Genomic DNA, 14,313 nt, shown 5'->3' with positions numbered 1-14,313 from the left:
GCCTGTGAGCCTGTGAGGGCAGGAAGTCACAGTGCTCCTGCACAATTAAATCCCCCCCCCACTATGTGGCCAGGCCAGCAGCAGGGCAGGAGTCTGGGGCAACCCAGGCAGTAGGCCAGTCTGTCCTGTTCTGTCCTGTGCTTTCTTTTCAAGGATCTCTGGGCTGTGATTTTTTTTTTCTTGCCAGTCCTGGGGCTTGAACTCAGGGCTTCAGCACTGTCCTGGGGCTTTCTCAGGGCTAGTGTTCTACCACTTGAGCCACAGAAGCACTTCCAGCTTTTTCTGTATAGGTGGTACCAAGGAATCGAACCCAGGGCTTTGTGCATGCTAGGCAAGCACTATACCACTAGGCCACGCTCCTGGCCCTGGATTGTGCTTTTTAAAGTAGGATTTGCCAGGACACAGATGGGAGGATGAGTCAACCAGCCAAATACACCCCGAGGAAGACAAATCTCAGCTCCTACCCTGGAGGGGGGTGGATGTCTTCGCAGCCAGACTGCAGGCCCAGGACAGAGTAGGAGCCTCCTGGGAAACAGAGCCGCAGCAGCAGCAGCATTCCCTGCGGAGAGGAGTGGGTTTCTCCTCCCTCTTTGTTTTCCAAAATTCCCTTTCATCCAAAGAACTAGCCACTTTGACCTTAGCACTTTTTAAAAGTAAAGTGTGTGGCCCAGCTGGGACGTGTCTAATGGGTGTCCACGGTGGCACCATCCACAAACAAGAAGAAAGGAGAAAACAGCTCTTGTGCCTCTCCCAGAGGAAAGGACACACCCCTGAGAGCTGAGTCACCAGAACATTCAGTACTCAGGCAGCAAGGCCTTCATCTTCACACTTGTGAAGCACACTGTTTGGAAAAGACAACAGCTTCTTTCCCTCCAATGAGGTCTACAGGGAAGGAGAACGATGCCTCCCTAACAGGACAGACAGCAAGCTCATGTTCTAGACAGACCACACTCATGTTCTAGAAGAGTCTGGAGCCCAAATTGGTATAAATGTAGATTCATCTCAAACATTTCTGATTAGAGGCCATGAGAATAAAGCTTGGTTAGGACTGAATCAAACATCTCTGGAATGGGATAGGTAGGGGTGGGAAAGCCCTGTCATATTCTATTAATAGGTTTGGGGTTTGGGGGGATTTTTTTTGGTCTGTTTGTTAGTTTTGTTTTGTCGGTCATGGGGCTTGAACTTGGCCTGGGCGCTGTCCCTGAGCTCTTCAGCTCAAGGCTACCACCCTACCTCTTGAGCCATAGTGCCACTTCTGGTTTTCTACTGGTTAACTGGAGATCAGAGTTTCATGGACTTTAGCGCCGGGGCTGGCTTTGAACCTCGACTCTCAGATCTCAGCCTCCTGAGTAGCTAGGATTGCAAGTGTGAGCCACCGCACCCAAGTTAAATAGGTATTCTTATGATCAGAGGCTGGACTTTTGAATGTTATCTTATTGTAATTTGCTCTTGGTGATGAGAAGCTCATGTTGAACATCATGAGGTCAAAGTTTAAGATAATAGCTCAGAAATTCAATGTATCTCTATAGATTCTGGCATGCCTGTAGCCCAAGCTATCTATAGAATGTCATGCCATACAAGTCTGTGGACCATGTAAAAATAGGATTTGCATTTTCAAACACATATTGTGCATCTCTGACCCCAAGACATGGCCTGTGAAAATTCTCTTCCTATGCCTCTTTTTTCACCTCTACAATGGGAATGAAGATGGCTTAATTAGTGGTGATACTTATACAAAAAGTTGGTCCATGACATGCTCTAGCCACAACAAAAGGGATGTGTGATAGTTAGGAGAGATAGGAAAGGATCAAAGTGGTGACATGGATCAAGAAGCATTGTTTTCATAAACAGACCTGTAAATTAGAACTCCTTTGAACAACTATTTAAAGATAATTTTTTAGATAAATGTTTTTTTTAAAGATGTACCCCAAATGCTCCCTCTCCTCCTCTTCCTCTCTATCACAGTGCTTATCCTGAGAGGGTAGGGCAGGAGGAAGGTAGAGGCCAGCTATTCCAGAAAGCTCCTATCTCTGGTTTTTTCTAATTATTTGAACTTGGTGGGGGGGGGGTTATTGGGGGAAGGGAGAGTGGAGAAAAACAAGGAGGAGGTAACCATGTTCCACAAGAAATGTACTCACTACATTATGTATGTAAGTGTAACCCCTCTGTACATCATTTTGACAATAAAATTAAATTTATTTTGCCAGTCCTAGGACTTGAACTCAAGGCCTGAGTACTTTCCTGAGCCCTGGGGCTTTTTCTTCAAGGCTAATGCTCTATCACTTGAACCTTGCACCACTTCTGGCTTTTCTATGTATGTCGTACTGAGGAATCGAACCTGGGTCTTCGAACACATTAGGCAAGCACTCTACCACTAGGCCAAACTCCCAGCCCCTTAAATTAAATTTTAAAAAAGCAAAATAAACTTATTTTAAATTCTATCAGAATGTTGTATGTCTAAAAAAATTCAACAGTTTTTTTCTAATTTTACAAGAAGTTTACAGCTGAAATATTCTTCTAATCATCTCAGAGACCACCTTTTAGCCATGTATTAAATGCACAAGTTTCAGATGTTCCTGTTGGTTTAAAGTTCAACATTCAAATTTGCAAAAGATAAGTGAGCTGGAATGAAGACATTTTACAGCAAGCTATTTCATATCCGTTAGTTATCATTTACACATCCAATACATACAGTATTAAGACCAAATATACAGAATTTCCACATTTATATACAGTAATGAACATAGTGCATGGTTCAGATCTATCTTACAATCAAGTGCACAAGTTTAAATATGGCTTTATAAACTATGAACAATAACTGTGCTAAAGTAACTCACAGGTCCAGAAATAAACACTGGAATGCCACCCCCACATCAAGGCCCCCATGCATCGAGGTGCCAGTCACTGTGTTTGGTTCCTGTCAGCATGTTCAGGCAATGTCCACTGCAGCCTCCCCACAGCTGAAATGTGAGTTCAAATGGTCAAATGGCAAGACTGCCGTTGCCATCTCAAATCCGTGAGACTAAATCTATGCATCTGCCACACCTTTGGATGCTCAAAGTTGAAAAGTCGAAGAAAAACATAATGGGTAAGGTGATAGTTTTCAGGATCTAATAAAATTCCCTGCAATTCTCTAACAATAGACTATGCATTTGCATTCTTCAGGTCCCTTTCCCTTCTCTTTTCTTATTTTGTGTAAATAGGTGTGTTGTAAAATCTTTTAGGCATTTCAAGGCATTCTAGATCAAGTGGTCCCCAGACTAGAATTTAAAAGAATGATTATCTTAAGAATGGCAACTGTTTACTCTTCCTTTCACCTAAGTACTTGTTAAATAAAAATTTCTAAATACCTTGACATCAAACCTTGGATCCATGCCTATATAATGTGTATTTTGCCACACATTACAGACACATGTTCTATTCAAAGATAGCCTTCCAAGTGCTAACTCTAAAATTCCTCACCCCATTCCCTAAAGTCTACTGAGTATCAGAAAATACACTTCTTAAACTTCTATATTTACCATATTGTGTGTGTGTGTGTGTGTGTGTGTGTGTGTGTGTGTGTGTGTGTGTGTGTGTGTGTGTGTGTTTGCTGGTAATGGGGCTAGAACTCAGAGCCTAGGCACCATATCTTAGCATTCTTGCTAAAAGCTAAGCACTCTACCACTTTCACCATAGCTTCACTTCTGGTTTTTGTGTGTGTGATGAGTTGAAGGCAAAAGTCTTGCAGACTTTTCTACCTGGGTTGTCTTCAAACCACAATCATCAGATCTCAGCCTCCTTAGTAGCTAGAGTTACAAGCATGAGCCACAGGTACCCAGCCCCTGCTATTGTTTTTAATGTATATTATCTATCAGTAGAGCAGTATATACATATACAGCAGTGTATACATATATACATATATATATTATATGTATAAATAAAAACACTGAGGGATGTGCACAGAGGGTCTTACTAGTAAAGTGAATAAGCTCAATGGCGTGGAGTCCACTGCCTAAAGAGGCACAATTTGAGTGTCTCCAAACATATAAAATGTACATCACTTTAAATACTTTATAGAAATGAAAAGTAAATGTCACAACACTTTTTGGGAGACTAAGAAAGATTTCAAACATCCAAAGAGAACTATATTAGGGCCAGGCCCCCCTCCCCCACCCCTCCCTCAACTTCCCAGGCTCAGCTTCAGCGGGGCATGTGCATAGAAGTTAGGATGAAAACAAAGTTAGTTGAGTACTTTTCTGACCACTTGTTTATCTACAGACAACCATTCCCCACAGAGAGTATATTCAGAGACTATCTTTTGATCTGGGAAGCCTGCACTTTTTATGAGTCTAGTAAAACAACAGTATGACATCTTTCCATGTCCATGACCCGTCTCCATCACAATCACACTACATGGCTGTTTGTTGTGTGTTTCCTTCTCTCCCTAACGCCCAGATGAAGGAGTCAACATCTCATTTTCCCAGTCATCACCCTGAGACAGCATCACCCATGTCAGTGTTAGGGTTTATCAGATACTTGATATGCTGTGGTTAAATGGGAACACAAGACCTGATCCTCTGAGACTTATTGCTGGACATAAAATTGTTTGACAGGAGTCAGCCCTAATGAAGCAGAGATCGCCTAGAATATATAAACATTGTCTTTAGTCAAATCTCTAACCAAAAAAATCAAATATAACTAAAGATTAAACTACAAACATTGGAGCTGGCTAACAAGCCTCCAAGGAAAAGGCCATACAAAGGAAATATGAAATAACACTTCAGCTCTGAGCAGCTATTAAGAGTATTTTAGACTCAGAGCTACTTTTCACTCAAGGTTTGTGCTCTAACATGTGATCCATAGTTCCATTCTGGCTTGTTGGTGATTAGTTGGGGGTAAGAATCTCATGGATTTTCCTACCCTGAGTGGCTTTGAACTACAATCCTCAGATCTCAGCCTGCTGAGTAGGTAGGCTTACAGGCATGAGCCACTGGTGCCAAGCTAAATCCTATTTTTTAAGGAAACTATGAGGTGATTTATTTACAGTGCTAATAAAAAAATTAACATTCTGGTAAATAAAAATTACTATACTCTGTAGCCACAAAGTAACAACAAAGAAACAAGAATAAATAGCTGCTGATAGAGGATAGGAGGCAAAGTAGTCTCACATAGCAACACTACTTTTTATAAAAATTTACCAATTACAGTAAGTATGCAAGTATACTCTACAGTTAGTAGATCCTTTCCAAATATTTATAGCTGTAATAAGGAACAATAGTGATTGGTTAATACAAGATGGCTATCAAATTCATTGCTGAGATTGTACACAGAACAACAATAGTATTTCACTTTACATAATTTTCTTTCTTGCTGAAGTGATCACGAGTTCGGGACTGGCTTGACCACATTCATAAGTTAGGAGCTTCACTACTGCAATGTCCCTTTTATTTATTTGTCAGTAAATTAGACATTTGACTACAATTCTTAGAAAATCTGAGCTCCCTCATTTGTCATAGTCTAGCTGACAGCACGAGTTCTCCAGAACCTGAGTCTGCGAACAGAAGAGCCCAAATGGTCCAGGGGGTCACATTACCATCTCTAAGGAAAAAAGCCAAAAGTTACTGGGTCTAGTAACTTAAAGATTTAGGAAATTTAAATATTTTCAAAATATTCTTGAAAGTTAGGAACTAAACTAATAACAATGTTAATAATAATGAGAAAGAGAAAGGAGGAGGGGGGAGGAAGAGGAATTAGTGAAACTGCTTCCAGTGACAAATTCAAATGAGGAAAACATGTCCCATAGGCATGCCTCTACTCACACACTAGCAAGAATCCCCAGGGCACCTTCATCCTGATTTTGTTTTCGTTTTTGTTTTCTGGGCTTGATAAACATGGCTTAACAGAGCTCAGCATTCAGACTGGGAATGTACCAACCTGAATCAAATAGTACCACATGAAACAGAGACCAAAGGGCCAGAAGGCCAAAAACCACTTCTGTTAAAAAAGGGAAGTGAGCAGGAGAGTGGAGGAGATACAACAAAAGTCACTGTCCTTTTATTGAAAATACACTCAACAATCATTCTATGAAAGAATGAGTGGGCCCAGGAAAACCTGATTTGTAGATCTTCTTCTGGAAGTGAAAATTCAGACTCTTCTTCCTACCATCAGCGCACACTAATTGGCCCATTGACACCGAAGTTGTGGTGTCAGGCTGAAATGAAACTTATTGTACCAGGACTCATTTTCAATAGCTAACTTTGGGTTAGCAATGGTAACAACAACAACAACAAAACGCTTTCACCTTCAAAACTCTACACTTGTCCAAACAAAGCTCTTTCTCAGATAATAGAAGACAGCTGTTCTTTCTTCCGTGTTACCTAGCACATTCTCATGGTAGACAACAATAGATACTATTTTTGCTCCTGTATCTCACACTCTTCTCTCCTGACTGGATGTGTTAGAGATATGAATAAACACCAACAAAACAAACAGTTGAAGACTCCTTAAAACAACACCTCTTCAGCTGGAATCTAGGAACCCCTGAGGAATCCATGAGTAATTTCAGGTTTCTAAATCTGAATTTATATGTAATATTTTAAATATTTGCATACGTTTTTTCTGGAAATAAGGATAGGACTCCCATTAGATGATCAGTAGACTCTCCCCACCCCCAGTCTCTGTCTCTGTCTCTGTCTCTTGTGCTCTCTCTCTCTCTCTCTCTCTCTCTCTCTCTCTCTCTCTCTCTCACACACACACACACACACACACACACACACACACACATACACACACACACACACACACACACACACACACACAAATTTAGGAGTGCCTGGCCCACTTTCAGTGCAAACCTTCCCCGCAAACCTTCCCCATACAGCCTTCAGGGAAGGAAATGATTTATGCTTTGTTTTTGGAGGAAGGGGAGATTATAATGAGCAGAGAATTCCTCATGCAGAACTGATGAAGTTGGGCCTTCAGAGATGGGTATGATTTGTGCCAGTGGAGAGAAGGGTCAGGCACTTCAGGAGAGGGGCTGGCATGAGCAGAGGCACAGAGCTGAGACACATGTGACATGTTCCTATGGTGGAGAGAAGATCAAGCTGAAACACTGGAGGCTCAAGTGGGGCCACCATAGGAGACAAAGGAATAAAATGGAACACCAAGCCCTAAGAGGTAACCCTCACCCTGAGGCTATGGGGTACCCCAGGAGAGCCAGGGAGCTTCTTCCGGACGTATTCCAGAGGTGATGAGTGGAATGGATCAGGGAAATGGGCAATCATGCAGGAAAAATAAAAACAAACAAAAAAAGGCTTATCACAGGAGTCCCAAGCAAAAGAGGATGTTCTGAAATCAGAGCACATACCTATCTGTAGCCCATTCTCTATCCAATATTCAGCCCTAGACCAAACACAGGATGGTTATTTAGTAAATATTCAGTGAAGGAATGAATGTGCACAGATCAGTAGACGATAAGTAACAAGAAATGAGGAGTTGGTGACATGGAAATCCAGCTTGCTCTTCTTCAGAGAGCCTAGTAATGCTGCTCACAGGATACTGAAGAAAAGCTGTCAAAAGTTGTCACCACTGTATACTCTGGAGTTGGCCTGGACAAAGCCAGAGCCTGGACATGAAGGAGGATTGCAGTCACACTTGGGAGAGCATGGGGATGTGCTAGTTATGTGATTTCTCAGAAGCATAGGTTTTATAAGGAAACCAGGTTGGGTGGTGGAACAGGGAAAGGGAAGATTGAAAAAAGAACAGAACAGCAACAACAACAAAAACACTCTAGAGCAAAGGGAAAACCTCAATTCTGGGTTGTCTGTTAAATATATATACATATATATATGGGTATATATACATATATATATATATATATATATATATATAGAGAGAGAGAGAGAGAGAGAGAGAGAGAGAGAGAGAGGTGTCATCATCAACCTCAGGGGGTTTCTACAGCTAATTCTTTGACCAACTATGCATTTCTATGATTCTACAGTTTCTCTGGAACACACCTCAGCAAGATCAACATGGTAAAGTAAAATCTTTATCACTCCCTTTCCTTGAATCCCATCTGCCTCACCAAGTATGTCCTTATAGCTTTGTGTACATGGCAAACTTCACTTGAAGACTAGCCTGTAGTTGTGACTGATGTCCAGATTCTTCTAATTCTATAGTCAGTCTTCTGGTAGCTATGGCCTTGATATGCACAATTAATTATGTAACAGATTATGGCAAAGTTTGATGATAGAGTCCATTTCTGCATAAATGTATACGATCGCTGTATCCTGATAGGTAGCAGAACTTACAACTATTGCTCATTAATCCTGATGAGTAGCAGTGGCATGCAGATTCAGGGGAGGATTTTTTTTTTTGCCAGTCCTGGGCTTGAGCTCAGGGCCTGAGCACTGTCCTTGGACTTTCTCAAGGCTAGAGCTCTACCACTTGAGCCTCAGCACCACTTCCGGCTTTTTTCTATGTGTGGTACCGAGGAATCGAACCTGGGTCTTCATGCATGCTAGGCAAGCACTTTAACCACTAGGCCAAACTCCCGGCCCCGGAGGATATTTTTTTAAAAGAACAGATGATCAATAGCATTTATGCTAACATAACAGATCATGATTCCTTAAATTACTTTCCAGTAAAAAAAAAAGAAAGAAACACAGAACTTGAATAAGTAAGCCAGATCACCAGAATGCTTCTAAATTTCTTCTTTTTTTTCCTTATAAGTAGCACCTGTTAAATGCAAATCAAAACTGCAATGAGGTTATCTCTCACCCTAGTTAGAATGGACATCATCAAGGAAACAACAGTGGGAAAAGGAACCCTCATGCACTGTTAATGGAAATGCAAACTACTGCAACCATTATGGAAATCTGTATGGAAGCACTCAACAAACTAAAACTCCTGAGCCTATATCCAAAGCAACAGGAGGCAAGATACAATAGAAAGACTTGGACATCCATGTTCACTGCAACACCATTCCTAACAGTCAAATTGTGGGATCAGCCTAGATGTCAACCAAGCAATGATTGGATAGGAAAGGTGTAAATGATAGATAGATAGATAGATAGATAGATAGATAGATAGATAGATAGATAGCCAGCCAGATAGACAGATAAATAGCCATGTATATACATAGAATTATTTGGCCATAAAGAATAAAATTATGCTATTTGAAAGAAAATGGATGGAACTGGAAATCACCAAGTTCAAGGAAATAAGTCAGATTGAAAAAGGCAAATATCACATTTTCTCTCATACACAAATATAGACCTTAAAATTAAAATGAGCGCAAAACAGGGATTGCTTAGGATGAAAAAATATGTAGGAAAAATTTGGGTAAAAGGAGAAGAGTTTGAAATACTTTATATACATGTATGAAGATGGAACAGTGAAACCAGTTAAAATTATTTTGAAGAAAGGAGGAGGGGATCAGAAAGAGGGAACATGAATTTGATCAAGGTACATTATATACATGTACAGATATATCACAATGAAACACCTTTGTACAAATCATTTACGGTGATAAAAAGAAAAGCAAAAGTAGCACCTCTTCTTCAGATTGGAGAATCTTTCAAACCAGGGTAGCTTGAAAATAAAGCACAATGCATAGGCATGCTGGAGGCTGAGATAGGAGAATAGTAAGTTCCAGGCCAGCCTAAACTCATGGTTAGACCATGTTATCAAAAGCAAACAAGAAAGAAAAGGGAAAGAAATGGAAGGGAAGGGAAAGAAAGAGAAGGGAACAAGAGAAAAAAGGGAGAGAGAGAAAGGAGGGAGAGAAAGAAGAAAAAACATAAAAACCAAAGCCCTCCTCATACTACTGATACTATGGTGATTTTGTTTTGGTCATTATGTTTGTCTAACCCATGCTGCGAAAATAAAACCAGTGCATATTCAGGTTTCAATTGAAGCCTGCAACTGCAAAATGCTAAGTGACCAGTTATGTACCCAGATCTCCAGGCCATATCATGTCCATTCACACCCCTGTAAAATGTGCCTGGATGATGGCTATATTCTACAACATAACTCTAAAACATCAACATCCATATAGTTATCATCCAAGTAACGTATAATTAAAAATTACATACGAATCCACATACTTATTCTTAACTCTTCTTACAGCAAAAAGACACCATAGTCAGAAAAAAAGGAATAAATTGTTTCTAGGCAAAATTTTGAACATTTCTTTCCAGCTGAAGGTGTAGAGTGAGCAGCATGATTTTATGATCTACAGTTGATCTATTCCTTATATGCACACATCCAGGCCAGGTTTTCCTCACCACACAGGACTGCCAGGCTGCCTTTAGAACAGTCTTCCCCAATGATGCTCAGCCCCCACATGGGCTTACTGATGCCTGTCATTTCCACCACATTCTCATGAAGCACTGAAGGCTCCCTCAACTGGGATGATCTGAATAAAATATTCACAACCAAGCTCTCTGCAGAGGAAGAATTTCTGTGGTTACCTTCGCATTTATTCCTACTTCCATAAGCACTAAGGTTGACAGTTTCAGCAACTTTCCCTCTTTACCCCTTCGTGAATCCTTAGCATTCTTTTGAGAGTCTGTGCCAGAGCTGTGTGTGTGTGTGTGTGTGTGTGTGTGTGTGTGTGTGTGTGTTCTTTTGCCAGGACTGGGGCTTGAACTCAGGGCTTGAGCACTGTCCTTGGACTTTCTCAAAGCTAGAGCTCTACCACTTGAGCCACAATACCACTTGCAGCTTTTTCTATGTATGTGGAACCAAGGAATCAAACCCAGGTCTTTGTGCATGCTAAGCAAGCACTCTACCACTAGGCCAAACTCCCGGCACCTCAAACCTATATTTATAAAGAGGATCTTCCCCTGACCTCAAAGTAAAGTATGCAAGTATCTCAGAGGCTTCTGTCCTTCACACACACACACAGATGCCTCTTACTGAATATCCTCACATTGAGTATCCTCACCCCGACAGTCAGAAGCCAAGAGGTCTGCTTGCAGGTGTAAAGGGTGATGTGACACGTTGGGGCTCCTGGACCAAATCCACAGCCATCCCAAGGGATCTTCACCTTCTATGTCCCCAGACAATGTTCTCGGTCAACAAAGAAGGAGGCTTCTGCAAACACAGGTAACCCAACAGTTCATGTGCTCTGTGGAGAAAGGCGGGGAGCAGGGAATAGGAAGGGGTGGGTATCCTTAAGAAACATTACAAGTCAGCCTCAGTGCTGCCCTGCTCTTGTAGGCAATGGTGGAAAATAGCAGAAAGATTATATTCATAAAACTCATGCCTATTACTGTTACAGAGTGCTCTGATTGAAGTAAGATGGTTCTCTTTCTCTTCATAATACACCTTTGCAAGATTTGTTTGCAAAATAATAATAATAAAGACATTACAAGTTGGCAATTTTGGGCCTACAAAAATATCAAATACATTTTTCCCTTTGCCTCTAGGAACCTACTATATTTCTGAGCATCATTCTAACTAAACATCGTCAACTTAATACCCCAGAATCAACAAAGAACATTCCAGTGTGAGTTCAGACAATGCTAGAAACTTTTCTGTAGACACAAGGTAGAACTTTAGATCTTTTGTAGCCATGAGTGATTTGTGAAAGTACATTCCAAGGATCTTTCCATAAAAACAGTAAGAGGTTTGCACTCAATCCAGATCATACAAAGAATGACAACCAATTCCTAATGCTAGGCTTGTGTTTGCTTCAAGTGGCTGTGGTGGCTGTTGGATGGATAGGGTCCCCCTTTTCTCTCAGAGCTTCATGGAGATGGAGTACAATAAGGAATAAAATGTGTTCAAGTCCATCCACTTCCCAGAAGTTTCCAGGGCTTTCTGGATGTCACCATGTAATTCCCCACGACACCCCTGTGAGGTAGGTAGGTGGAGAGTATTGTCACCCCACTTTACAGGTGGGAGAAATGAGGCACACAATAGTTTAAAGGCCTGGCCCATAATCACACAGCTAGTCACTGGCAGAGCTTAGAGTCAAACTGATACTGACGAGCACCTGGCTCAGTGCTTCACAATACAGGTGCCCATTAACGACCTCTGGACTTGAGTTGACTTACACCCCAACACATCATTACACACATAATGGACAAGCAACCACCAAACAACAATAATCTCGACTTTTTGTCTGATGACATCTCTCATGACTTCAGGTCCTAGTGGATGGAAGGTGATTAAAAATCCATCTCACAACTGAACCCTTGATGGAAGAAAACCAACAGAAACACTAGCAGTCCATGACCTGCCCGTTGACCTGCTCTACCACACAGTGCAAGTTTTCTAATGAAAACAAAAATGGGTCTTAGGATCCATGCTGACTTTTTAGGGATTTTTTGTCTTGTTTTTGCCTATTTTTTTTAGTGCATCTGAATGGTTCTGTGTTTTGTGGGTACAAAAAAAAAAGAAAAGAAAACTAAGCCAGCAATTATCCAGTTTGCATGTGAAAACTGGGCCAAACATGAAGATCTCCTCCCAGGTTGCATGGATTGTGATCTGAGGAACTGGACCAATCCAGGGAGTGGCAGCCAAGAAGGAGGCGGAAGGAAGAGAGCCCCCCATCACTTGCATTGTTCGTGGTCTGTGTAGTCATCCATGTCCACGTCCGAATCGAAGAGGGAGTGTCCTGTGAAATCCGTGTCTGGGGTTCTGGAGAAGCTGTTCTCAGCCCCCTCATCTTCAAAGGTCTCTGTCCTTGAGTAAAGGCTGAAGTCCAGCAGCGGGGTGTGGGTTTTGCTGCCTTCACTGCTCTCCTCCGATTCGTAGATGGTGTTGTCATCATCATGGTGCCACTCAGGCCAGAATTTCCTCCTTATCCTCTCACAGTACATGGCCAGGTTGATCAGCTCCCCTGTGGTATGGGAGGGACACTCAAGTTAGTGCTCAGCTGCCCCACAGCAAGGTGCTCCTGTCAGAATCCCCTGTCCTCCCTCAGCGCACCTCAGAGGTGATGGCATTGGCAAAGTGTGGCCTTTGGAAGTGACTGGGTTTGAGGGAAGAGCGTTCGTGGCAGACTTTCAGGAGAGGTGCCTGGCCCCTCTGCCATATGGAACAGTATTCACTGTCAACAGTGATGTGTGTGTGTGTGTGTGTGTGTGTGTGTGTGTGTGTGTGTGTGTGTGTGTGTGTGTGTGTGTGTGTACTGGGGCTTCAAGTCATAGCCTGCCTCCCTTGCTTAGCTTTTTCACCCAAGATTTGTGCTCTACCACTTAAGGCACACCTTCACTTCTTCATTCACTGTCCACGAGGCAGAAGCAGGCCCTTACCAGACACAGCATCTACCACATCCTGATCCTCACCACCCCAAACTCCAGAACTATGAGAAATCAATTTCTGTTGCTGTTTCATGGTATTTGGAGCAAATTATTGAGCCACTGGAGCTGGAAATGTGGAAGGGAATAAAGTGGGGTATACAACTAATTTTTAGGGTGGGGGTGTAGGTACATATCTTTAATCCCAGCCTACAAAGGGGATATTAGAAGGATGGTAGTTTGAGGCCAGCCTAGAAAACATTAATAATGCCTCAAACAAATAGCTGGATATGGTAGTTAGTTAATATTGCTTTCTTTTGTCAGGACCAGGGTTCATACTCAGAGCCTCATGCTCTTACTTGGCTTGCTTACTCATAGCTGGCACTCTACTACTTGAGCCACACCTTCATTCCAGCTTTTTGCTGGTTAACTGAAGTTGGAACTTGGAGGACTTGTCTACCCAGCCTTGCTTCAAGTTGATTCTTCAGAGTTCAGCCTAGGATTACAGGGGTGAACCACCATCACCCAGATTTAAATTAATTTATATTTCATTAAAAGTAACTATCAGGGTCAGCCAGATGTCACCATGCCACCTGTTCTATAGTGCTTTTACAATCTAGGTTCTATACCAGCCAGCTGAAAAAAAAAGGTGTTAAGACAAAAACTTTGCTCTGAATAATCCATAAAATAGATAACTGAGAATTCACTTTATGGCCCACTGAGCCTACAAAACATTCCATTCAATTGCCATAGTTTTAATCTTTTAATTTTGAAAACAAACATCTATACCCACAACTGGGTAGCAGGCTAGTAAACACATGGACTATTTTTTTTATGAATCAAACACTTTGGTGGTCACTAACATTGTCTAGACATTTTTCTAAATGTGACACCATAACTGGCTGTTTCCAGTTCCAAGCAAGAATGAGTTTTTGCTTTCTCCATCAGATGGCAGCATTGCTTACAAATATAAAATCTGGCACCAACTTCTGCGATGTTAAAATAACATTCTTTGGAGATATATATAATATTAATATATACATAATATAATATATACTTATACACACACCTTTTTCTGGGA

General features: G+C 41.6%; 1 protein-coding gene across 1 annotated transcript in view; it reads right to left on the bottom strand.

Annotated features, from left to right (window-relative positions):
* Positions 1–8,575: 8,575 nt before the first annotated feature.
* Positions 8,576–14,313, bottom strand: part of Faxc (failed axon connections homolog, metaxin like GST domain containing) — a 41,186-nt gene continuing 35,448 nt past the window's right edge. The window contains exon 6 of the mRNA XM_090338389.1: positions 8,576–12,832. Within this exon, the coding sequence (XP_090194515.1) occupies positions 12,543–12,832 (290 nt within the window). The 3' untranslated portion in view covers positions 8,576–12,542. The remainder of the gene's footprint in view (positions 12,833–14,313) is intronic.

The sequence above is a fragment of the Megascapheus bottae genome, chromosome 8, assembly GCF_031878675.1.
Source record: "Megascapheus bottae isolate mThoBot1 chromosome 8, mThoBot2.hap1, whole genome shotgun sequence".
NCBI classification, from domain to species: Eukaryota; Metazoa; Chordata; class Mammalia; order Rodentia; family Geomyidae; genus Megascapheus; species Megascapheus bottae.
Note: the sequence above shows the minus strand (reverse complement) of the source record. Positions and strands in the feature narration are given on the sequence as shown.